At 40.5% G+C, this 27,283-nt stretch overlaps 1 protein-coding gene across 1 annotated transcript in view; it reads right to left on the bottom strand.

Moving 5' to 3' along the window:
* ATF2 (activating transcription factor 2) overlaps nucleotides 1-25,683 on the bottom strand; it is a 78,399-nt gene extending 52,716 nt beyond the window's left edge. Inside the window, exons 1-5 of the mRNA XM_054043841.1 lie at nucleotides 25,597-25,683; nucleotides 24,749-24,920; nucleotides 19,849-19,899; nucleotides 10,627-10,700; nucleotides 9,927-9,996 (exon numbers count right to left, since the gene is read on the bottom strand). Of these exons, the coding sequence (XP_053899816.1) occupies nucleotides 9,927-9,974 (48 nt within the window). The 5' untranslated portion in view covers nucleotides 9,975-9,996; nucleotides 10,627-10,700; nucleotides 19,849-19,899; nucleotides 24,749-24,920; nucleotides 25,597-25,683. The remainder of the gene's footprint in view (nucleotides 1-9,926; nucleotides 9,997-10,626; nucleotides 10,701-19,848; nucleotides 19,900-24,748; nucleotides 24,921-25,596) is intronic.
* Between the last annotated feature and the right edge of the window lie 1,600 nt (nucleotides 25,684-27,283).

Genomic DNA, 27,283 nt, shown 5'->3' with positions numbered 1-27,283 from the left:
TCATTGTACTCATCCATTTTGAGTTCTATCCCCACCCTTGGCAGCTTTCAGAGAAGGTGCGTTGTGCACATCCTTGCTCTTTGCCTGCATTCTGCAGGGCTGCTTTTGGAAGTTTTACCAAGACCAATGTTTCTGGTTTAAGAGCAATATTTTAAATTGCTCTAAAATCCACATGCAGATTCTGATTTTACTTTAGAAGTATTGTCCAGGAAATTACCATTAATTAAATAGAGAGAAGATGAGAGACCACTAGACAGAGTAACTAAATCACAAGTCAGTCTTTGTCTGTTTCCTGACCAATGTAACTGAGTGTGATCAAAAAGATAGCAAGTCAATGTGTCATTGGTCAAGAGGTACCTACTACACAACTCATTCTCAGGAGCTTTTCACAATTTTTTTCAAATTCTTATTACTTTGTTGATACACAGCTGGGGAGTGTGTGTGTGTGTGTGTGTGTGTGTGTGTGTGTGTGTGTGTGTGTGTGTGTGTGTGTGTGTCAGAGCAGTGAAGGAATATGGGGGGTGGGATGGGAGCTTTTCAGCTTGGGGTTTTATTCTGGCACAGCTACTGAGGGACCAAACACACCAAGGATAATTCAAATACTGGTTTTCCCCACATTCTCCCCTCCCCTAGCCTGCCCGGGTCAGGTAGTGTCAGCAGAAAGGTGGGGATGGGGGAGATGCCTCCCATTCACAGCCCCACAGCTGGGGGCTAGAAGGTGAGCTCAAGGAGCCGGGGGCTCCTGCCTCTCATGGGGGGGTCTTAGCCCCTGTCCCTCCCACTTTGCATGTAAGCCAGGATCTGGGGAGTTCCTGCCCTTCACGGGGAAGTCTGAGTCCTTGCCTCACCATGTGTGAGACACGATCTGGATCCTCTGCTGAAGATGGATGTCTAGAGCCTCTTCCCCATACACTAGGGTGAGATTTGGGCTAGGGACTTTTTCTCCACCACCTGCCTCTTCCTGGTTTCAGCTGATACATGGAATCCACATAGCCCCATCACCTTCCCACTTACCTATAGCCCCTCCAAGATCACCAGGGGCATGGAGTGCCAAGGAGAAGGGTGCAGCTGATAAATGTGTGGAAAGGGCTCAAAGCAGCAGGCATATGGAGGGAATGTTGGAGGAGACAGAGCAGTGTCAGAGCAGTGATAGGAGAGTCTGAGCAGCTTGGAGGAATATGGGGGTTGGAGTAGTGCAGGAAAGAGTGGAGTAAAAGGGGGGTCAGAGGTGTGCAGCAGGTGATACTGGAGTGGCTTCTGCTTTGCCCCTCCCCGCCCCCAACCATCAATATTAACATAAATTATAGGTACTTACATGGCCCCTATCGCTGTAGTATCCGAGTGCCTCAATCTTTAACGTATTTACATTCACAACACCTCTGTGAAGTAAGGAAGTGCTATCATTCCCATTTCAGTTAGGAAACTGAGATTCAGAGACACTAAGTGACTTGACAAAGGTCACACAGGAAGTCTATGGCGAAGAAGGGAATTGAAGCACCTAACCACTGGATCATCCTTCCTCTGATGACCTCACCCCTCCCTTCAAAAAAATGCCCCCCCCTCCCGACTCGACATTAGTCCTTGCACCGTTGCTGCATCTCTTTCCCAGTTTCTCAAACTGCAGGTCCCATGCTAATGCCTGCTTCTCCTGGACAGGAGGGCTGAGGAGAGAGAACCAAGCTGTGCCAGGCAGGCAGAGAGATGGGGAGATGATGTAGGGGCACTGAAGACACTAACATGCGGACAGTGTATTCTGCGGCTGGGGTAATCACTGCCAAGGAGACAGAGGCAATGGAGGTGGAGAGCTGGGCTGTGGTACATAAGCACACTGAGAAATTATTATTTTTTTAAACTCAAAAGGAAATTAATTTTGCCAAAACTTCATTAAGGCAGAGTTCATGTTACCCAGTCATGCTTTGTGCCCTTCCAAAATGTGGAGAATGGCTAAACTTAAACCTCTGAAAACCTGGGAAGATAAGGTACATGCGACCCCTGCAATGCAACTTTAACTCTGCTCTTTTAGAGCAATTCCTCAGCATACCAATTACATACATTCACAACATAGATGCTACAGCATACGAGCACAGTAGGATAAAGTCTAGTACCTTCTCTTTTCCAAGGCAAACCTTGGGTTTACTTCAGGTATAGGAAACTACCTACCTCCCCTTGGTCTACACTCAAACACTGAGTTTACTCCACACAAACCACCCCAGATTTGCAAAAATGTTACCACACTTTCATCCTTAGCCTGAGGATTTGTTCTGAGACATTACCTTCACTTATCCCTCACAAAGCCCCGGACACCACTGTCATGTATGCCATTACACCGCTGATAATCTTCATGACAAGGTAACTGGCGCAACTCTACTGACAATCTACAAAACTCAATGCTGAAATGAAGCATACTTGATCCCTCAAGGTACACCTGCACTGCTCTTTATATCACAGTCACAGCTCTACCAAGTTGTTCCAATTAATCCCTCCATCATTCAAAACAAGTACACCTAACACAGTGAATATAGCTGGAGTCCATGCAGATAAATGTCAGAAGTCAAATCTGTGGAACTTAACACAAATAATAAGACATGCTTAGTCCTTTCTCAGATCTACTTACTCTAGATTCAGAGATTTTAAGGCCAGAAAGGACCATTAGAACATAGATTCTGACTTCCAGTATGAGACAGGCCAGAGAATTTCATCCAGTTACTGCTGCATTGAGTCTAATGACTTGTATTTGACTAAACCATATTCCAGAAAATAATCCAGGCTTGATTTGAAGACATCAAAAGATGGAGAATCCTCCACTTCCATTGACAGTTTATTAACCTTTGCATTACCCTACTGCCAGCTCCAGTGAAAGTACAGTTAAGGTTGTATTGTTGGGATGGAATATATCCTTATCCCTGCACTCTGGGTTTTCAGATGTTTAAGTTAGCCACACTCCACATTCTGAAAGGGCACAAGACAAGTGAAGGCAAACAACTCCGGGCTAATGAAGTTTTGAGCATTTAGTTTATTTTTTTCAGTTAATATGGATTTTTTAAATCATTGCATTTTTAAAAATTAAATTCTTGAAGAGATGCTATCAACTTGAGTGCTAGTCAGTTTTTTTTTTTTAATTAGCTAAAAGTACTTTCAGGTATTATTGTCTACCTGCCCCTGAGCCCCACTCTACATGTTACTTCTTTAAAAAAATGTAAAATAGCCTAACAAACCAAAGTGGAAACTGATCAACTTTATAGGGAAAATTGTTAAACAATGTAACTATTTTGTCAAATGCACAAAACCTATTTTCTTCTACTCCCTTTCAATCACATCAATCCTCAATGATTCTTGTAACAAGTAAAATATTCAGAAAGAAATTACATTTTTAAATTGATGATGTCCCTTAAATCTATTTTTATTTAAGCTTGGTGAATATTTCAGTGCTCATGAAAATGAGGGACCTGTGGCACTGCTAGAGCAAGGCATACTGCAGGTTGGTTTTCCCTTTATTGTAATGCAGTAACGAGCACACATTTTACCTGCTCACTGTGCATACATGCAGCAACAGCATTTACCATGATGACAAAAAGCCACAATTCTCATTGATTTCTACTACTTTATACTTAAAAAAAAATGTTTGCCATTTTTTAATATAATTCACATCACATAAGTTACTTCTGAAACCTGCCACACAATCGAGTTTTTTCAGTCTAACTCCATGGTATAGAGCCCGAAAAGATAAGCAGAAATTACTTGAAAGAACAATGTTTCAGATTAGGATTACTCTTGATTTCTTTTAAATATAAGCTACTAGAGCCTCCCTGGGATAGTTCTTGGGGTTTGCTATAGACCGCCGGGATCCAATTTGGATATGGATAAAGACCTCTTTAATGTTTTTAAAGAAGTAAATACTAATGGGAATTGTGTGATCATGGGAGACTTTAACTTCCCAGATATAGACTGGAGGACAAGTGCTAGTAGTAATAATAGGGCTCAGATTTTCCTGGATGCGATAGCTGATGGATTCCTTCACCAAGTAGTTGCTGAACCAACAAGAGGGGATGCCATTTTAGATTTGGTTTTGGTGAGTAGTGAGTACCTCATAGAAGAAATGGTTGTAGGGGACAATCTTGGTTCGAGCGATCATGAGCTAATTCAGTTCAAACTAAATGGAAGGATAAACAAAAATAGATCTGTGACCAGGGTTTTTGAATTCAAAAGGGCTAACTTTAAAAAATTAAGGAAATTAGTTAGGGAAGTGGATTGGACTGAAGAATTTGTAGATCTAAAGACGGAGGAGGCCTGGATTTACTTCAAGTCAAGGTTGCAGAAACTATCAGAAGCCTGCATCGCACGAAAGGGGAAAAAAGTCCTAGGCAGGAGTTGTAGACGAAGCTGGAAGAGCAAGCATCTCAGAGAGGTGATTAAGAAAAAGCAGAAAGCTTACGAGGAGTGGAAGATGGGAGGGATCAGCAAGGAAAGCTACCTTATTGAGGTCAGAACATGTAGGGATAAAGTGAGAAAGGCCAAAAGCCATGTAGAGTTGGGACCTTGCAAAGGGAATTCAAACCAATAGTAAAAGGTTCTACAGCCATATAAAGAAGAAGAAAACAAAGAAAGAAGAAGTGAGACCACTAAACACTGAGGATAGAGTGGAGGTTAAGGATAATTTAGGCATGGCCCAATATCTAAACAAATACTTTGCCTCAGTCTTTAATGAGAAGCTTAGGGATAATGGTAGGATGACAAATGGGAATGAGGATATGGAGGTACATATTACCACATCCGAGGGAGAAGCCAAACTCAACCAACTACCAGATAATCTTCATCCAAGAATATTAAAGGAACTGGCACATGAAATTGCAAGCCCATTAACAAGAATTTTTAATGAATCTGTAAACTTAGGGGTTGTATTGTATGATTGGAGAATTGCTAACAGTTCCTATTTTTAAGAAAGGGAAAAAAAGTGATCTGGGTAACTACAGGCCTGTTAGTTTGACATCTGTAGTATGCAAGGTCTTTGAAAAAATGTTGAAGGAGAAAGTAGTTAAGGACATTGAGGCCAATGGTAATTGGGACAAAATACAACATGGTTTTACAAAAGGTAGATCATGCCAAACCAACCTGATCTCCTTCTTTGAGAAGGTAATAGATTTTTTAGACAAAGGAAACGCAGTAGATCTAATTTACCTCAATTACAGTAAAGCATCTGATACGGTTCCATATGGGGAATTGTTAACTAAATTGGAAAAGATGGGGATCAATATGAAAATTGAAAGGTGGATAAGGAACTGGTTAAAGGGGAGACTACAACGGGTCATACTGGAAGGAGGTTACTAGTGGAGTTCCTCAGGGATCGGTTTTGGGACCAATCTTTTTATTACTGACCTTGGCACACAAAGTGGGAATGTGCTAATAAAGTTTGCGAATGACACAAAGCTGGGAGGTATTGCCAATACAGAGAGGGACCGGGATATCCTACAGGAAGATCTGGATGACCTTGTAAACTGGAGTAATAGTAATAAAATGAAATTTAATAGTGAAAAGTGCAAGGTCATGCATTTAGGGATTAATAAGAATTTTTTGTTATAAACTGGGGACACATCACTTGGAAGTAACAGAAGAGGAGAAGGACCTTGAAGTATTGGTTGATCACAGGAGCCACCAATATGATATGGCTGTGAAAAAAGCTAATGCGGTCTTAGGATGTATCAGGCGAGGGATTTCCAGTAGAGATAAGAAAGTGTTAGTACCGTTATACAAGGCATTGGTGAGACCTCATCTGGAATACTATATGCAGTTCTGGTCTCCCATGTTTAAGAAGGATGAATTCAAACTGGAACAGGTTCAGAGAAGGGCTACTAGGATGACCCGAGGAATGGAAAACCTATCTTATGAAAGGAGACTCAAAGAGCTTGGCTTGTTTAGCTTAACCAAAAGAAGGCTGAGGGGAGATATGACTGCTCTCTATAAATATATCAGAGGGATAAATACCAGGGAGGGACAGGAATTATTTAAGCTCAGTACCAATGTGGACACAAGAACAAATGGATATAAACTGGCCATCAGGAAGTTTAGACTTGAAATTAGACAAAGGTTTCTAACCATCAGAGGAGTGAAGTTCTGGAATACCCTTCCAAGGGGAGCAGTGGAGGCAAAAGCCATATCTGGCTTCAAGACTAAGCTTGATAAGTTTATGGAAGGGATGGTATGATGGGATAGCCTAATTTTGGCAATTAATTGGTCTTTGACTATTAGCAGTAAATATGCCCAATGGCCTGTGATGGGACACTAGATAGGGTGGGATCTGAGTTACTACAGAGAATTCTTTCCTGGGTGTCTGGCTGGTGAGTCTTGCCCACATGCTCAGGGTTTAGCTGATCGCCATATTTGGGGTCGGGAAGGAATTTTCTTCCAGGGCAGATTGGCAGAGGCCCTGGGGGGTTTTCACCTTCCTCTGCAGCGTGGGGCACGGGTCACTTGCTGGAGGATTCTCTGCACCTTGATGTCTTTAAACCACAAGTTGAGGACTTCAATAGCTCAGACATAGTTTAGGGGGCTGTTACAGGAGTGGGTGAGATTCTGTGGCCTGCATTGTGCAGAGGTCAGACTAGAAGATCATAATGGTCCCTTCTGACCTTAAAGTCTATGAGTCTATAAGCCATAACATTCTTTCAAAAATAAAAGTATGCTGAACTCTTGAATGTAATACTTTAAAATTTCCTTTTAAAAAAAAAATCAAAGAACATTCACCTCATTGAATCTTTCAATTATAAACATTACAATCAGAAATTAAATACACAATTCGATGTTAAAATGATGATCAGAGTCTCACTTAAATTGACAAGAAATCAAATTCAGAGTCAATGTTACCACTCGGGACTTAGACACTGCCAGACAAATGGTACTGAATAAGACTAAGAACAAATCCTAGAGTTGTATTAAAATAAATCTTGTTGCTTCTGTAAAGCAACATTGTGCAAAAAACAAAACACCCACATAAACCAAACCCCACTATCTGCAAGAATGCAATGACTTTTCCTTACAGAATAAGTATAAATTGAGCAGTCATTAGTACATGGTAAGAAACACAGAAGACAAGCCTAAAGGAAAATGGCTTATTAGCTTCAATATTATTTAATACACTGGAAAATTATACTCGTCTACATGTGGAAAACCCCGACCGCTATGGGCAGCTACATTTTCAGACCATAGATTACATACCTACATAATCATCATAAGAATAGGTAACAATTAAAAGGTCTTCAGTCTGCTCAGGGGGACCTAACCACAGGCTGCCCAGATGTGATATGTAATATTAACTTTCACTCTATTATGAGAGTTGTGTCCATCTAACTATCAAGCCCTAGTTGTTCCTTAAAGTTAGTGTGCGCTTCATTACGTGATATAGGCTACCACTCCCACTACAAACTGACCCAGGTTGAGAGATTCCCATCCTGGCACCTTCCCCTGAAGTCTACATATGTCTTCCTCACTACACCCTGCAGGAAGGACCACTTGCAAGTTCGCAGTGGATATTGACAAAATTGTGAGCAGATAAAATAAAAGTGAATATCTGATCACTGTTTGCATCAAGAAAACCTCAAGTATTACCTAAAACCACAGAAGCTGGGCCATACCAGTACGGAAGGAAAGAAAAACAAAATTAATAACCTAGAACAAAATATAGTACCCCTTTTCCAATCCTGATGTGAGTTGAGAAGGCATGAAAGCCTCACATTATGAGAGCATAAGAATGGCCATACTGGGTCAGAACAATGGTCCACTTAGCCCAGCATCCTGTCCTCTGACAGTGGACGGTGCCAGATGCTTCAGAAGGGATGAACAGAACAGGGCAATTATCAAGAGGTTCATTTTCTGTCATCCATTCCCAGCTTCTGGCAGTCAGAACCTTAGGGACACCCACAGCATGGGTTTGCATCCCTGACCATCTTGGCTAATAGTCATTGATGAATCCATCCATCATGAACTTGTCTAATTCTCTTTTGAACCCACTTATCCTTTTGGCCTTCACATCCGCAGGCAATGACTTCCACAGGTTGATTGGGCATTGTGTGAAGATGACTTACTTCTTTATGTTTGTTTTAAACCTGCTGCCTACTAATTTCATTGAGTGATCCCCAGTTTTCGTGATATGTGAAGGGATAAATAACACTTCCTTATTCGCTTTCTCCACCATATCCCCCTTTAGTCGTCTCTTTTCTAAGCTGAACAGTCACAGTCTTTTTAATCTTTTCTCATATGAAAGCTGTTTCATACACCTGATCATTTTTGTTGCCCTTCTCTGCACTTTTTCCAATGCTAATACAGCTTTTTTCAGATGGGGTGACCAAAACTACACACAATATTCAAGGTGTGGGCGTACGATGGATTTATATAGGGACATTATGATATTTTCTGTCTTATTATCTATCACTTTCCTAATAGTTACTAACATTCTGTTAGCTTTTTTGACTGCCACTGCACACTGAGCAGACGTTCTCAGAGATCTATCCTCGGAAAATTACAAGATCTTTCTCGAGTGGTAATAGCTAATTTTGAACTCATCATTATATATGTGTAGGTGGGATGATGTTTTACAAGATACACTTTACTTTGCATTTATCAACATTGAATTTCATTTGCTCTTTCCTGGCCCAATAACACGGTTTTGAGAGACCCCTTTGTAAGTCCAAAGCAGGCTGCTTTGAACTTAACTATCTTGAGTAATTTTTGTATTGTCTGCAAATTTTGCAACCTCACTGTTCACCCCTTTTTCCAGATCATTTATGAGTTATATTGAACAGCACTGGTTCCAGCACTTAGCCTTGCGGGACCTCACTATTTACCTCTCTCCACTGTGAAAACTGACCATTTATTCTTACCTTTGTTTCCTATCTTTTTACCAGTTACTCATCCTGGAGAGGACCTTCCCTCTTGTCCCATGACTGTTTACTTCACTTAAGAGCCTTTGGTGAGGGAACTTGTCAAAGGCTTTCTGAAAGTCCAAGTACACTATATTGAGCAGATCACTCTTGTCCACATGTTTGGTGACACCCTCAAAGAATTCTAATAGGTTTAGTGAGATGTTATTTCCCTTTTACAAAAGCCGTGTTGACCCTTCAACAAAATATTGTTTTCATCTATGTGTCTGATAATTCTATTCTTTACTATAGTTTCAACCAGTTTGCCTGGTACTGAAGCTAGGTTACTGTCCGTAATTGCAAGTATTGCCTCTGGGCCTTTTTAAAAAAGTTACGCTTCAGCTCAAAATGGGAGGGAAATTTGGAAATGCACAAGACCAGAATGGGATTTCAGTTCCCTGTACAGCCCATTTGTAAGGGATTTTCTCTGAAGCTGACCAATCAATGGGAAGGCCTCCTTCCTGAAGCATGGCAGAACCAGTAGGCTAGTACTGGATTATAACAATGCATTGGGGAAAATTGAGATGTTTACCGAAACTTAAAGTATGCCCCCAGGCTTCACTATACAAGGGCCCTGCTATCATTTAACCTCTACAGATATCATGAATACTGGAGCTGTATTACACGTTGTATTGCACTTGTTTTTCTGCTAATTCCTTCTAGAGAGTTAAGAATGTGATCACTATTATGCAAATTAATGCATTATTTGTTTCCATTTAGAAAATTACAAACGCAGAATTAAAACAAAGTGTTTTTTCTGACAGAGATATAACAATTGTGGGGTTTTTCTTTTGTTTTTCTTTTTTAAAGAATCTATCCTCTGGATAGCATATTTGAAATTTTTTAAAAATTACTGAAAATTCTTGCTGTCACCTGCTTTACAAAATAATTACAGCATGCAGTTACTTTCCAACATCTGTCATTAAGAAATATTTCTACTCTTCAATCTAACATAAAATACATTTACCTGTGTTTGTCTACTTGACCAACATTAATAGATTCAAAGCATCCTATTACCTGGCCACATCCAGGGGCAGTGCATAAAAAGGGTTTGTCATCACTCATATTCCACAGGTCTTTGTATTACCTAGGTTGAAATGATAAAAACAGGAAAAACAAAAACAAAAAAGACATCTCAAAATATTTAAAAGTAATTGCAACAAGTTACCAATACATCAACCTCCAAAGCCCAGGCTGGAAGAATTACTAAAGATTTTAGTATTCCACTAGCAAGAACCACCCTGCCTCTCTTCTGATTGCAGTGAGCTAAGTATTTGATAATACAATTGCACAGATACAAAATGGGAAATGACTGCTTAGGAAGAAGTACTGTGGAAAGGGATCTTGGGGTCATAGTGGATTACAAACTAAATATGAGTCAACAGCATATAACATCCAAAGAGACAAGCACACAGCACCAATAAGCCAGGGAAAACAACACATTCCCTGAATTTCTCATGATCAACCTTTAAAGCCAAGTCGGTGTATTAGGGATGCCTATGTACATCTCGACAGCAGAAATTATTTTTATAAATATTTTTTAAAAAGGCTACATTTCAATACCACTTCAGAAATACTACAATAAAATAAATAATAATAATGATATATAAAGTCTTTAGGTAAATATTATGTACAAGAAGTCAGCAGAAGATCAAAATGTTACTTTACTTAGCAATGCTCTAAACAGACAGAGAGAGACACACACACACGTCTATACCTGGCAGATTCACATGTAAGCCAAATTTCATAAGGTGAGCAGTTTAATCACATTCTCCTTTTCATGGCAACGAACTGTAATTAAAGAAAACAATTATTGTGCATGCTAAACAAACAAAATGCAGTTATTCCCTTGTAATGTGTCTGGATAAATTATATAATATTCATTACCCTGGATCAGGTTCAGATTGCACTGAATTCTTGCTATTTATGCATATATAGTATTTGAGTTTCTCTCTCCATAAATACAGTCTTCCTTCTCAGAACTACTATTTTTCAATTTAATACACAGTTTTATGCAAGCATGAGTCACGCAGTTATACTGACCTAACTCCTGGTGTAGACAGCACTATGTTGATGGGAGGGCTTCTCCCTTCGACCTAGCTTCCCCCTCTTGGGGAAATGGAGTACCTATGTCAACAGGAGACGCTCTCCTGTCAGCGTAGGTAGCTTCTTCACTAAGTGCTATAGCTGCTACAGTTCTGTAAGTTTAGACAAGCCCCCAGTTTCCTTAAGAGCCTTTGGTGAGGGACCTTGTCAAAGGCTTTCTGATATTCCAAGCATACCATATCCATAGGATCACCCTTATCCACATGCTTGTTGACTCCTGAAAATAATTCTGATAGATTGGCAAGGCATGACTTCCTTTTGCAAAAGCCATTGCAACTCTTCTCCAACAAATCATGTTTATCTGTATCTGACAATTCCATTATTTACTATAGTTTCTACCAATTTGCCCAGTACCAAAGTTAGGCTTACCAGCCTGTAATTGCCAAGATCTCCTCTAAAGCCCTTTCTAAAAACTGTTAACATTAGTTACCTTCCTCTGGTACAGAGGCCGATTTCAGTGATAGGCTACATACCACAGTTAATAGTTCTGCAATTTCCTATTTAAGTTCCTTCAGAATTCTTGAGTGAATACCATCTGGTCCTGGTGACCTATTATTGTTTAATTTATCAATTTATTCTAAAATCTCTTCTACTGACACATCAATTTGGGACAGTACTTCAGAGCTGTCATCCAAAAAGAACAACACTGATGTGGGTATCTTGTACATCCTCTGTACCGAAGACCAATGCAAATAATTCATTTAGCTTCTTTGCCATTGCCTTGTCTTACTTGAGTGCTCCTCTAACACACGAGTTTCACTACTGTCTATATTTACATGAAGGCAGTGTATAAAAAAGAGAAACCACAATTCTTTAATTAATCTAAAATCTCAAAGAGGTGGGAAAAAAATCCAGAACAAAAATACAGGAACACTACTGAGAAGAAAAACAAAAACAAAATTCAGACTGTTTCTAATGAAATTTCTCTTATCTGGATCCCTGCAAGTATCATGATACCAAAGAAGAATAAGATCTACTTATAAAGATAAGTCTGATTTGGTTCATCTGAGATACAGAGACAGATTTAAAAAAAAAAAAAAAAACATGTAATGAGGAAGACAGAAGCAAAGAGAGGGATGGTGAAAGAAAATGCAATTGTATTTCTTCAGACCAGCGGATTCAAAAAAACCAAAACAAAACCAAAAACATCCATAGACCTCCTTCTCTAGGTAACCAAGAACAGGATAGGTAGTGGATAGTATTTGTGGATTCAAGAGGTCATTACAAGGCCACTCCATTTTAACATTCGGAGATAGATGATAACGAAATGAAGCAACCAAACTGCTTGATGACCTGAGAAATGACACATACTCCCAGCCCGTAAGTTTATTTAACCCCCATAAGAAATAGATTCAGAAGTTTAAGAAAATATCATTGAAAAAAAGTATCTTTAGGCAGCTCCAATGAATGGTGGTTTCAACTACTGCTTTGCTAGATGAAGCAAGCAATGGCAGCTTTATTAACAGAATGTGCTATGCACAGATCAAATCTGCTTCTCCTTCAACAGTTTGGACGCTGAAGGTCATGAGACCTTTGGAAATGCCTAAATTTTCACTGGATGTATATTCTCTCTAGTACATCACTAACCTTTAGACATGAGACAGCTCAACGGTTTTCAGATAGATCCATTAAACTGGCCTTCATCACTGATGTATGTCACTGATATCCACTGCTGACAGACCTGTTCCAAAAGGGTAGAGATCCCACTCCCCTTTACTAAATTTGTCTCACAACCATTGGATAGATCTTTTGGCTACTACACACATAATAAAGGAGAGCTAGTGATACTAGCCATAAGCACTTAACTGCAGAAGCAGCAAAGATATAGTGCAAGAGGTTCCAAGGTGTTGATTCTGTTACATACACGTTCAACAGTAAAGGACTTTGACTACCTCAGATCAGGAGCAAAGAGGAGATTATTCCAAGAAGAAACACTTAAGAATCTCTGACTTTGGCTGCTGAGGGACAGGTTGACATATCAGAGTGTGAATGCCAAGACAAACCATGGACTGAAATTGTTCTGCTATTCCCTTCAAAGAGTTCATGACCTGTCCCAGGTTTCCGAAGGCATTCAGTATTTGTTGAACTGTTAAGCAGGCTGTTGATATGTACTATCATCATCATTTTTGTAAAGATTTACAGGAACACAGGCAAGTGCCATGGCACAAAAAAGAATTTGTCTAAACTCCAGGCTACACTATAGATAGCATTGTTAAGAGGATATTGGAATATGTAGTCCTCTTGAATTTTTCAATGGATGCTTGAAAGTCTTCCCAGAGAGAACGTCATCCCAGTTCTGCTGTACTCCATTCCGAATTTTTTTTTCTTGGTTCAGTTTCAAATCTAACATGGGCTAGTCTCAGTTAGGCCTTGACATTAATTAACTAAACATTGCTGGATCTCTCTCCAAGGGGCACTGGTGGACAACTCCTATATTGGAGATGGTTGAAGCAGCTTTGTAGCCTTTAGGATTTCCAAAAGTCTGAAGACAATCATGATAAAGAATTAGAAAGGGCACAACTGCCTCTATCTGTCCACCATGACAGTATACCTTGTTGCTGATCTTCAAAGGGGCAAGCTAACTCCATACCAGACGAAATAGTACAGTATCAGAGTGCCTCTAGCAGATCTAGCTTGTTCCAAATACAGTTGAACCTGAGAGTTACGGACACCTCAGGAATGGAGATTGTCCGTAACTCTGAAATTTTCGTAACTCTTAACAAAGCGCAGTTTGGGCTCCAGAACCAGCAGCTGAGTTTGCAAGCTTGTCCCCATCCCTACAGGGCTTTGTGTGGGTGTGTACAGCATGTCCCCCTCCCAGCCGCGGAGAGAGGGTAAAAACAGTACATCCCCATACTGGTGGGGGAGGGGTGGAGGAGTGAAAGAGATGCAGACCCCAGCCTATTCTCCCTTTTAGTACAGGATTAGGACAATATAAAATAGCATATAGAGTGATTATCTGATTTAAATCTATTGGGTGGAGAGGGAAACGATCCTTTATTTTTTATATTTAATTTCTGATCAAAAGTCAATCCCTTTGAAACAAGTTGAACTGAAATCAAAAACCGATTTAGAAAAGTTTTTATGAGTGAACTAGAACTGACCCCAGACTGAAAACCTCTGACTCATATTGATCCCAAATGGGAATCAAACCCAAAAAAACAAAAACCAGTAACCAGTTCAAAGTAACAGGTTCAATCATCAGGCGGTAGGGAGTGTCTTCTCAGGATGCGCCAACCTTACAGAGAGAGAGAAGCACAGATTACACTTCCCAAGAAGCAACCGGAAATGAGAGGAGGAGGAGGGGGGATAAAAGTATTCTGGGATTGGTAGTTCTCAATTAATTATGCCCGGGTAGAGGACTCCCCATGGAAGAGAACACTTCCCTCCCCTCACCATCTCCTCCTGCTTGCTGGTGAGTGCTAGAGGCCAATAACTCAGGCTTCAGACATGGTGGGTGAGGCAGGAGGAGTGTGGAACACAGGACCTTTGTTTTGACTTGAGAATGTAAGGCTTCACTGTTCTTCCAGGCTGTTCATGGCTTTGTTTCCCTGGCACTGAAGTTCCTTCCTGCTGCCACTCCAATAGTCACCCTGCACAGGTTCAGTTATTGTGTTATGCTATGGGAGGCTACTTGAAGGAGGAACGGAGGGACTCTGAGGGGCCTGAAAGGAGGAAGGAAGTGAAGGGAGTTCTAGCTGAAAGGGGAGAGGTGCTGTATCAGTTCTTTTCTGACTAATAAAAACCCCATTATCACCTCACCTCCCTGACTGGGCCTAGAACATCTCCCCTCTGTCCACTACGTCAAGGAGGTTTGTTTGTTTTTCATAACAGAATTATTTCATATTGCTTGATTGTAATGTTTGCAGTTCCCTGGTGGTGAATTTTTTACTGTTTAATAGGCCTGCTGCTTTCCTTTGCTACCTTTTTTTTGCATTACTGATTTCAAAAATTACTTCATAACTTCATCTTTCTTTTTTAATCTTACAAGAATTTTGGAATGTTTTGAGTTGCATTAAGTTTTTGAGGTGATTGGCTTAAACACACAGAGCCAACTAAATACAGTACATTGCTCTGGCCATACTGCTGGCCCAATTGCTAATCACTCCCAGCCCCAACTGAGGCTGCTCCTACCTAGTCCCTCAGGTATGTCCTTGATAACATGGGATATTGGTATTATGTAACTTGTGATTTATCCTAATCCAACAACCCAGATCATAGTTTGAAAATGTGATACATTTCTGCATACAAAATATTTTGAATGAAATTCCATTGAGAAGTTCCTGAAGAATACAATAATAAATATTCCTTTTCTAAGAGTTACAATGCAAGCCTAAGAGTGTGTGACAATCTGCAGGAAATGTATCTGAACCAGTTCAAACAGGTTCAAAGTTTTCTAAGTTAGTGTCTGAACCAGAGAGTTAGGAAACATTGCTAAACCCCAACTGAACCAAAATTTAAATGGTTCGACTCTTTGCTTTGAAAGGAAAAGAAATAAGTTTTATTGAAGTGAACTATTCACTGGACAAAAGTCAAAGCTAATCTGGCCTCTGTTAACATTATTTTATTGCAGGACACAGCATAAGGTAGTTTTATGAGTGATAGACATCTGAAAAATTGTATTTTGACAAGCTTTGCAATCTTTAGGCTTAAAGATAAAGAAGCTTCTGAAAAAAATCACCATTTGCACATGTGCCATAGAAGCTTGCTAGAGCTTGGCAGCTAAATTCTCCAAATAGTCCATCTGTACTAAGCAAACTCCACCCCTACACAGCTCCTGTTTTTAACTGCACTGAACATGCTCTAGCCCAGGGGGCTGAGTAGGTCATTCTCTGCAATTGCTTTTCCCAACTGCCAGGGGCCGGAACACAAGAGACAGATTATCCCTCTTGCAATCTCAATGGTTCCCTGCTGTTGCCCAGCACAGGCACCATGGAAAAGGAGAAAGCAACAAGACTCAAATGCAAGAGTCAGAAATAAGAGTGTCATGTAAAGAAAACCATAAGAACATATACCCATCCTGACCCTGGAATAAAATGCAGGATTATTGAATCTCAACATTCCTCTGTTAGCCAGGAAAAATCTTTGAAACCCACTCAAAGTGTGTCTCAATCCCACCAAGTGGCTGCTCCACAAAGAGAATCACAGCATACTACTATGATTGCTACCAGTTACTTTGTTAGCTCTAGTGGTAGTGGTCTCTGATGTGGAGGTAAAGTTTCCAATCCTTCAGACCACCCATCTAGCTCAACAATTAAATCTCTGTGTTTTCAATTTTCCTTTAAATAAAATAAAATAAAATATTTGCAAATCAAGCCCCTAATGTTAAGTTAGACACCAAACAATGAGGAACAAACAAGTAATGACCACCTGTGAAAAATCTGGCTTATGAGAGTTGCTGCACATGACACAGGAATCCTGTGGCAGTAGCAGAGATAGAATCCAATCCCAGAGTAGCATTCAGCTGCCTTAATCACAAATTCATTCTCTCTCTTCCTGCAGTTCCCCGCTTCATTCACTACACTCTTTCCAACTTATGCAACAAATGAGGAAGGGATCCTACAAACAATAGCCTCATTCACGCCACAACCTTGGCTCATCTCCAGAGGACCAGTCATCCTGTACTTTGAATAAGGCTGAGGGTCTGTGGGGAAAAAAAATGTGATCATACAGTTGAAGACTATTATAATCTTCTTAGCATATGATCAATATGCTTCAGGATTCATCAAATTTGGTCCACTGGTGGTATTATAATGAATATGCACAAGGGGGCTGAATTAAGGTTGCACAACTAATCTTAGTTCTGGCATTTCCTAAACTTCCGAGTGTTTGATAGTGCAACCTTAAAGTTCTCTGAATGTAATTTTTAAAAATGTAATTGAACATTTATATAATAGTAGTGCCCAAAGGCCTCTACTAGGATTTTGTCCCCTAATGCTAGCAGGGCAAAAACACATAGTAATACTCCCTGCTCCAAGGAGTTCATAATCTAAGATTACAAGTGGGATATGATGGGTAAAGGGAGAGGGATACAGAAATCAAATATATACAATTTTGATGTACATACATATATTTGCAGATTTTTTATTGTATAGTAAGTGCCAATGATTCTCATCTGCCATTCAACTGAGTCATAATTAATAACTGATTTAAGTGTCAGGGCAGAGTTGGGACTTGAGAAATCTGTGGCCTTATGGGATCAGCTCAAAGAATAAGTTCCACATGTAAGAGGCAGCATGGAAGGAGGTGCGGAGGCATATATCCATATATAAGAAGGTGACAAATGGCTAAACAAGACTAGCATAGTTAACAGAACAGAGAAGCTGCGTTTAATGTTATGAGAGACAAGCGAAAGCACATAGCTAGGGCAGAATTCTGAAGGTTCTGGAAGGTGAGGACAAGAAGCTTGACTTTGATGCAGTGAAACAGGAGGAGGATAATGGACCCAGGAAGATGATCTGAGAAGCTGCATTTTGTATCCTTTGGAATCATATGCCTCTTTCAGCCATGTTACCCTAAGGCATTTGGCTTATGTAGTTCTACCTGTCTGTCTACTGGTATGTTGTATTGCCTCATCCCTGGCCTTCATGTGTATGCTTTGATGTTAGTCCTACATGGGGAGAGATGTATGGAAGCAACATAGTAGGCCTTCAGATACCAAAATAATCTGTTTAAGATACAGCAAATGGAAACGGGAAAAAGGAAGTTGTTTCCTTGATAGGTACTTGTGAGACAGCCCTGCGGTCCTTGTATTATTTATACACATGATACAAGTAAACTAAAGAACCCAGTCAATGTTAGGCAGCCAGAGCAGGTGACCTTGATCAAGACCACTTGCATAATGATTTCCCAAAAATTAGACTGGCTCTTGGTTAGATATTGATTGGGCTTGTAAGAAAAATATTTCCACACTTGTCTTCCTGTTTCTCTGACCATAGCCACATATTTAAATAAGTGTACAGTAAACTAAGAAAATAAGAGTTTAAAAGTAGTATTTACCCATCTGTCAATTACTGTACCCATACAGAATGCCTCCCTACAGAATTCAACATAATTTAGCATGAGACTCAAGCCCTATCCACAATGGCAGTTCAGAATAACATGGCTTGTCTGATTGGTATGGAAAGGCATAATAGTGTAAGCATTTAAAAACCATTTCTCTAGATTTTTTCACTTTTGAATCTAGAATTTTTTTTTTAAAGCTTATACAGAATCCACACTGGCCAAGCAAACTGTTTTAAACTTGTTTCTCTGACAGGTTTTCATTACCAATATAGGTGACACTTTAAACACAGTCTGAAGGGCAACAGTGCATCTCACCTACGAGAAATGCTGAAATGATTAATGATTTACAACATACAGAACTTATAGCAATGATTGTTGATCTAGTGCGTGTCTTCTTGGGCCTTTTAACTACAGGGCAAATTTCACTGTATCAAATGAACAAGCTCCATACACCTGTCCTGCAAGCAAAAGGCTAATACTTTATAAACATGAATTCATCAAGATTAAGTTATTTTGACATAACTAGGGTTCCTAGGCACTACGGTAATACAAATAATAAATAATATAATGACATTCTATGTAAATGCAAAGCATAATCATCAAGCCCAAAGTATCTCACTTAAAACTTCTTAAAAAGAAAAGAGTGCAAATGGAAGTGGAGTGGACGTTAGCTAGAGTACTTGCTATACTGTATTTGAAGTTTTAACATTTTAAATGTTTAATTATTTTGTTTTTTGCAGATTACATCAAAATCCATTCATCTCTCTTGTTCTCTTCTTTTCCACCACTAAGGGTGGATGAGTGGTAGCCCATAACTGAGAATCATGATACACTGAAAATGTAAAAGCAAACACTATTTTTAAATGCAGAAACTGAACATTTCTTTGAGCTATTAGGCTACCTAAACAGTAGTGAAACATACTATATGCGCTGTGACTGCTCGTAGCCCACTTGGTCTGCACTGCTGTAATTAATTCATGACTTTGTTTATATACACAGAAAAATTACCCTAGATTCTTTTAATAAAAAATGTTTAATGCAGACCTCTTGGATTTGAAGGGGCATTAAACTGTATCCTTAAATGTTTATTGTACTACAATTAAAATAAATACTGGACAGGTAAGCCAGAGCAGGCAAGGAAGAATGGTCACTTAAAAATAAAAAAAGGCATGTTTGTTTTATTTAATTCCTGATTTTTCTTTTCGTACAATGTCTTTTTCAGATAAGAATACAAATGTAACAAAAGGTCCGTTTAGGTGATTGACAATAAACTAAGCAGTGGTGCAGACTATAAGAATAAAAAACTGAACACAGGAAAGTATGTTTATTTAAAATATTTACTTTAAGTGTAGGTATTAATTTTCGAACCTTACCATGGGGAATGTTAGCTTGAATGGGGTAAAGGGGCAAAAGAGGAAGCGGAGAGGGGTTCCATTTTTTTTGTTTACTGGATTAAAATTATCTAATGTTAAAAGCAGTATCTTCTTCTAGAGCCAAAAAGAAACAATGCAACTCAAAATAGGTAACAGGGTTCTAAATGCTAGCTCGGTTGCTACACTTTTATACTTTCTGGGTGAGACTTTAAAAAGCATTCCAATTTAGCCTAATTTCAGTTCCCACTGAAGTTAATGGGAATTATACCATTATTTCTAGGGGAGGAGAATTGGGATGATTTTAAGCATCTTTGAAAGTCACACCTTTCACTTAAGTATAGAAGTTGGTAGATGGAAAGTCTCCCAAATTAAACTACTTAATAAATAATGAAAAATAAAACAAATTAAAATTTTTAGTTTAAAAAAAAAACAAAAAAAGTCACAGCTGCACTGACCTGGAGGGGCTGGAACAGCTTCTCTCAGATTCCTAGAACACAAGCGGAAAGCTGAAACAAAATGAAATATATTTACTGTTTCACATTTACAGGAAAATCCACCCTCCACAAAGAAGTGGGTAAATACCTCATTTTAATAGACCTATTGTATACCACCACCATAGGATCTGAAACAAAAGTGAAAAGGAAGGGTTCAGGTGTTTAAAACACAAACGAGATTTTCCCTACTATAAGTCAACCTTCTGAGACAAAGTATTTGAAAGTCTGGACCAATGGGTTTTCATCTGATGTTCAAACTTACTAGGCAGAGAAATTATTACTGGCTTCCAAGAATTGTTCTACCACCCAGCTATACTCTTTCCAAGCCAACTCCGTGCATTCCTTAGCACAGGATGTGCTCCAGTGTACTGCCATGAGGCTTTCGTATAGGGTGGAGGGATGCTTAAATGACAATTTCTGTGGTGTGTCAGAGTCCCTGCACAAGTGGATCTTCTGAGCAATGTTCTGTCCCTGCAAAGGAGAGTGGGGGCTTGGTCACTGAAGCCTGTAGGACTGCAAATGAGTAGGGTGGGCTCCATTTTGAAAAACCACTTGTCATAAAAAGACAGTGCTAAAGGAAGTGAGGCCCTCAGAATGTAGTTCAGGAGAATTTGCAGTACACACTGTCTCATTTGAGATGGGAGTGGAACCTAAGGAGCCTAAGCTCCTAACACTGACTAACGAGACAGGAGCTGTGCAGAGGGTGGAGGACTCACTACCTAAAGGCAAGGAGAGCCAGCCTCCTATTTTGCTGCTGCCACTATTTGCCTTGCTGTAAGAGGCCATTCTGTTTGCCCTGGGAAGAAAATTTAAAGTTGGGCTTGCTCCAGTGGATCTTGAGGAAGAGCAAGAGGGGATGTAACAAGTGCAGCATCATGAAGAGATCTAAGCACAAACAGCCACAGCATTTTCTGCCCGTCTGAATGGCTAACTGCCCCGTGAGGTTCCAAGAAGAAAGCAGCGGAGAGACCATGCAGAAGGAGCAGCTGGACAGAAAGAAAAAAAAAAGTTTGAAGCTGGTGATTGGTCACATTTGCCTACCAAATCGAAAAAGCAGAAGGAAACCCATTTGTCCAGATTGTCAAATGACCTGATGCAGAAAGATCCAGTACACAGCCCAACAGAATCAGCAGACCTAATTATGGAATGGGGTGTGTGCAGAGGAACAAGGAGAGTATGACTTTGGTGAGACAGAGACAGAGCTGGAATAAAGGCGAAATTTCTGTGTGAAAGGCAAGTGGAAGGGTAAACACTGCAGGCAATATGCAAGGGATAATTTTTTATTTGTTGGGGTTTTTTGATAGGATTATGAAAAAGTCAAATTACTAATACTGATACAAATATAGGGAAGGATCAAATAAGCAAGCAAATGCGAGTTTGGGTGACAGGATATAAAAATAAGTTTAAATACATTCATATTCTCTACTAAAGTGCATTTTATGTCCTTAAAAACATTACCGTTCAACATTTCTGTTTCTACTGTTACTGAAGCTGCTACAACATCTTATGATACACTACATAATTAGCTGAATCTGGAAACAAAGGTTACTTACAGTTTGGCAAAAATAAAATTTTAGTTCTCTCAGACATTCCCAGAATAATATTCTTTTCTAAGTTAATTATGATTTATCTTCTGAATTCACCTGTCTGGGTTCTTAAATCTCAAAATTTCTCACGGAAATTCAATTAATCAAAAATGAAAACTCTTATCTTCTGTCACTACAATAATGCTAGGTCATTTTTACTGTTTCAACTTTATTAATAAAGCCAGAAAATTGGTTCACTTCTACATTGTTTCACACTATCATATAGCTATTAATTTGATACAAATAATCATTTTTGAGTTTTTGTCATGAAGAACTGTTTCACTGGTAAGATTTCTGTTATACAAAACAGTAGACTTTAGAAGTGTCTTTACCCAAATAATAGAATTGACCACTTCGAGCACTCTTTTGTGAAACTTGTCTGCATTTACCTACAGATAGAGGTGTTCTACACTTCTTGGACTCAGTCAAAGCCAAAACTTCCTAACTGTAAGAACAATGGGACAATGGAACAGACTGCATAGGGAGGTCATGGAAGCTCCTTCACTGGAGGTTTTCAAAAGGAGGCTGGATAGCCATCTGTCTTGGGTGGTTTAGACATGCCAAATCTTGCATCTTGGCAGGGGGTTAAACTAGATGACCCTTCCAGTCCCTTCGACCCTATGGTTCTTTGATTCTACATCTAAAATTTATGTTGACCAAGCTACATTGCAGAAAGATGTGATTAAGCCTTGGCATAAACACCACTATTCTTCCATCCACCTAGCTACTGTCTGTTGATGGGGTGGATTTACTACAGCAATGGAAAAACCCCTTCTGTCGCTGTAGCAAGTGTCTGTGGGCTGGTCTGCAATGGAAAGCTACATCAGCTTAGCTACGTCTCTCAGAGGTGTGAAAAATCCACATCCCTGAGAGTTGCATGTAAGCAGTGCTAGGTCGATGGAAGAATTCTTCAGTCAACTTAGTTACCACCCTTAGTTACCCTCCCAGTGATGCGAGAATCCCTCCAGATGCTGCAATAAGTGCTACAGCAATGCAGCTGTGCCACTGTAGAATTTTAAATGTAGACTTAACCTACACTACAGTGGCATAGCTGCAGCTGTGCCCTAAGTCACTGAGTATGAATCTTGTCCCTACTCAAGTCAATGGCAAAACTCTCATTGACACTGATAGGGCCAGCATTTCATAGGTATTTCTTGTAACACCAGTAAAGCTATTTCACATAGAAGTGTGATTGGTAGGTTATCAGTGTCCCATTAACACCAGGAGAATCTACATTTGGTGTTATAAAAAGTTGTTTTTATTTATTATATGTACTGCAGTAACATCCTACAACTCCAAGAAGGAGCAGGGACCCTTTGTGCTAGGTGGACATATGTGTAGGAAAGCAGTACCTGCTCATAACAGCATACAGTCTAATTTAAGACAAGATGTAACAAGTGAGAGTAACAAGCAACTAGGGATGGTTGAAGAGCGGACAGGGCAAACAGTAATAAGATCATGCAGTTAAATAAGCTAGCGAATGCATGCCACTTGATGACTTCAGTAAGTATTACTAAATAATACTGAACCATACTATGCTTGTTACTGTGAACGTCTTCACTGGGTTCTTTTTAAGTGGGAATTTGATAAACATTTTTTTAAAACTGGAGGCACGCCAGGTTGAGATCAGATAAAATTTCAGAAAAGCAACGTGTGTCAGCTAAGAGTTAAAGATTGGCACATAGCTTTTATTTTTGGTCTTAAATATCTACAGACAAGAAGCTTAAACAAAGAAAAAAATACCAAAGAAACTAGAATGGATAAAAATGGAAGAAGACCATGACATAATAGGCACATCGGAAACACGGCTGAATGTCAAAAGTTAAGGGAATACAGTATTATCTGGGTATATCCTATACAAAACCAAACAGATTAGGTTATACAGGTGTGGAAGCAGCAGTGAACCCAAAAGATTTAATGCAATCAAATAAGACAAAATTTCTGAGTAGAAAGAAGGATATATGGCAGAATCTGTATGGCTACAAAAATTCCTAGTAAAAAGAATACAGATATACCAACAAAATTAGGCTTACTAACCTCCAAATCAGGATTAAGATATTGAATGTGCAATGAAGATCAAAATATTAATGTACAACTTTAACTACCCAAATATAAAATGATAATAAACAAGTAAGTTGCCCACCCATCCCTCCAAAAAAATGCATTTATATTATTATTCATTTAAATTTCTGTCAATAACCTTTAATGTAATAAGGAACCCCAGTAAAGTTTAGTGTATTTTTTTTTTAAACTTCACACATTGCAATGAGGCCCTTTGAATCTGTAATATGCTATATAAATGCTAAATGTTATTTTCACAATGGTGTTTTAGTAGATGTTATAACTACCAGATCAGAGCAGTGTTCTACCTAATCCAACATCCTCACTCTAGCCCAGTTCTGCAAACATTTGTTTTAAACCAATGGGGCTATTACTAGTTGTAAAGTTAAACATATGCAAAAGTGTTTGCCATATTGGGGCCTCTGATAATAGCCACTACCAATACTTCAGAGAAAGATTCAAGAAATCTTGCATTTAAGAGTTATGGAATAACCTGCCCATAGGAGATTTTTTTCCTCAGCCCATCTGCTAGTGGCTGTCTTATACTCTAAGGCAGTAGTTTTCACCATTTTTTTGCATTTGCAGACCCCTAAAAACTTTCAAATGGAGGTGCAGATCCCTTCGGAAATTTTAGACATAGTCTGCGCCCCCCCCAGGGGACCACAGGCTTGAAAACCACTGCTCTAAAGCATGATAATTTATATCTAATGTAAGTGAGGATATTCTCAGTAGCCATATAAGAGGCTATTTTTGTTTGTTTTAGTCCTACTAAACTCCTGCACTCAAAGACAGCTTGGGGCAATAGAGGGAATGAAATCCAAATTCACTGACTTGGATATAAGGGAGATTTTAACAAAGATTTTGCTAAAGGGGGTGGAGGGTGGAAGGTAGAAAACAAAATGCCCAGATTTCTTTTATTTGGAGAAGCGGACAGCCTAGAATTTACTAGTTAAAGGGGGGGGGACCCCAAAACCCATTAATTGTGGGGTCAAAGAAAGAGATCAAAATGTATTTATTTTTGGAAAGAACAAACAATTTAGTTGGGGGATGAATGGAGGGGGGAGAAGAAAAGGCAACCAGAATACATGTGAGATAGGAGTATCCCAACTGATTTTATTTGCAAGACCAGAATTATTTTATAAGTGGGGGAAAATCAAGAGGTTGCAATGTAAATTAAATAGGTGGTGGGAGGTGGCAGCACATGAAGTCCCTACCTCCAATTAGCAAACTTAATCCTGAGGCAAGAGAGGATCGCATCAGGGAAGATTTTCAAGCCCTAGAATATAACCATCATGCTTTGAATGTCTGGACACCAGTGCTGCCTCACATAAAACGTCTTCTTGGTGGGCCACAAGTAGGTCAGAGGTTTTAGCTATTGAGAGGACCCTAGAGGAAAAACACACAATTGGCAACAGAGTGTCCAGCTCCCACTCACCACAGACACAATGGTGATGGGCCCATGCAGACCACCACAACCCAGGCCAGGCCGGAAACAGACACAGGCCACGCAGCCCCCTCTAGGCAGGACAGCTCTGCCCTCCCCTCTTGGCAGCTGCTGAGGGGCACCTGGGGTCTTCTGTCTCCCTCCGCCCTACCAAGGGCAGACACAGGCGAAGAGAGGCTGTGGCAGCAGCAGGGGGAGGGGCAGGCCTCGCTGCACCCCTCAGCCCCCCCGCCCCGAGGGACGGGGTGAGAACCTGCTGTACCTGTCAGGGAAACCCGCTTCCGGGAAAGGAGCCTCGCCCTGCTCTGGAGCCTCTCCCTGGGGCAGGCGCGGGCACTACCCTACCTCGGGGGCGGGTAACGGTCTCCTCCGCGCTGGCTCCGGCCCGAACCCCGCGGCTCTACGGGCAGCGGGGGCCACAGGCCGGGGTGGGGGCGGGGGTCTCTGTGGAGAGCAGCGACGCCATGTTAATGCCTCCCGGGCACCCCCACCTAGCCCAGCCCGCGCCGCCCCCTTCACCCGCCCGCTACGGCTGCGGCGCTGCCGCGCGCCAACCCCACTACAACGCCACGGAGGCGCTGCCGGGCTCCCCTCGCCGCGCTCTGTTTACAAACTCACCCCGGGCAGACGGGTCGAACCGCACATTAAAGGCCAGGTCCCCAACAGGCTTCCGTCCCTTCTCGCGATAACTTACTGACATTCCCCCCAAGGCCGAGGCAAAGGGGTCACGTGATCTACGGGGGTGCTGCTGGTGGAGGCACAGAGCAGGGCGCTGATTGGCTTGGAAGATAGGGCCCTGGCGTGTTTGTGTGGCCGGAAGTGGTAAGTAACAAGTTACCGGCAATGGAAGGGGAAGGACGCTGGTAGGTGGTGTAAGTTAAGCAGAGCCCGCGAAGTCAAGCGGGTGGAAAGGGGACCTTCCGCGCTGTCACTAGTTTAGTTAACGATTGTCGAATGGTTAGTACTGAAAATAATGGGGGGAATGGTTGAAGAAAGTGCACTTTAGATTAAATTTAAAACTGACATCCTGACCCTTTTGTGGTAATTTAATTTACATTGTCTCTGGGGCAGGGACCATCATTTTGTTCTGTGTGCAATGCCTAGCAGCACAATGGGGTCCAGGTCCATGACGGGCTCTATGGTAATACAAATTAATGATAATTAAAGATCCAATTATACATCTGCAAAAGTAGCTTGAGTGTCACAACCAAACTGCATCCTCAGTAATTGTACTTTGTCTTGCTAAATTTCTCCTTAATTTTCAATTAAATGTAGCATTCTTCACTTACTCTCGAGAATCATGTTGCTGGGCTGTACACAGTGGCTGGTGAAGTGACATCTTTGTAAACTCAAAAACTTTGTCTCTCTCACCAACAGAAGTTGGTCCGGTAAAAAATATTACCTCACTGACTTTGTCTCTCTCTAATATCATGGGCCTAACACAACACTGCAAACAACCTTTGTACTTTGTAAAGTTCTTTGAGATCATGTGGGATAAAGGTTAGAATATATATGTAGGAGCTTTATAAAAATGTAAAATAATTCTTGATTGCACATGGGGCTTGAAAGGCTTAAGAGTAGGGGACAATGGGGATTTTATACTTTCCAACTAATAGGTGCTGGGGGTGCTGCCACACCCACTGGCTGGAATTGGTTTCTATCATATACAGGGTTTACAGTTTGGTTCAATGGCTCTCAGAACCTTCACTATACAAATTATTCCAGCACGCCTGTTCCAGCGATACCACTCTCACCTTTTCTCACATAGCACCAATTTCTGAGGTGCTACATTTTAAAATGTACCAGCTACTGGCTGCTAGCACCACGTGGCTTGCAGCACTGGTTGCCTAAATGTGATCAGAGAACTGTGGGCTACAAGGCTTGTCATGCAGTTCCCTACCTTTCCTTACTTTCAAATTGGTCCAGAAACCTTTGGGGGGGACTGGAGGCAAGAACAGACAAAACAGAGCGGCAAGGACAAGATGAGGAGCAAGAACTGCCAGTGCTAAACCCCAATATATCCCACACCACCATATGCTATATAGCCATTATAGTGGCCTAGATCTGGCTGGGGAGAAAGCAGAGCAATCTCTGAGTAAAAGCAATGAAGGTCTCTATTAACTGCCTCTGTGTCAGATACCAAATGAGAGCGAGAGAGAGATTATAGCTAGGACTAGAACAATCGACATAGTAGGTTTTCTGAGTTCATGGTGTTCAGAGTGCCACCAGATTTTCTCCTGTTGTGGTCCATACCAGAAGAGCAGGTGATGCAGTTTTCAGTAAAGTCAGTATAGTGAAGATTCTA

This window comes from Malaclemys terrapin, chromosome 11 (genome assembly GCF_027887155.1).
Source record: "Malaclemys terrapin pileata isolate rMalTer1 chromosome 11, rMalTer1.hap1, whole genome shotgun sequence".
NCBI lineage: Eukaryota > Metazoa > Chordata > Testudines > Emydidae > Malaclemys > Malaclemys terrapin.
This window is presented reverse-complemented; position numbering and strand designations above follow the sequence as displayed.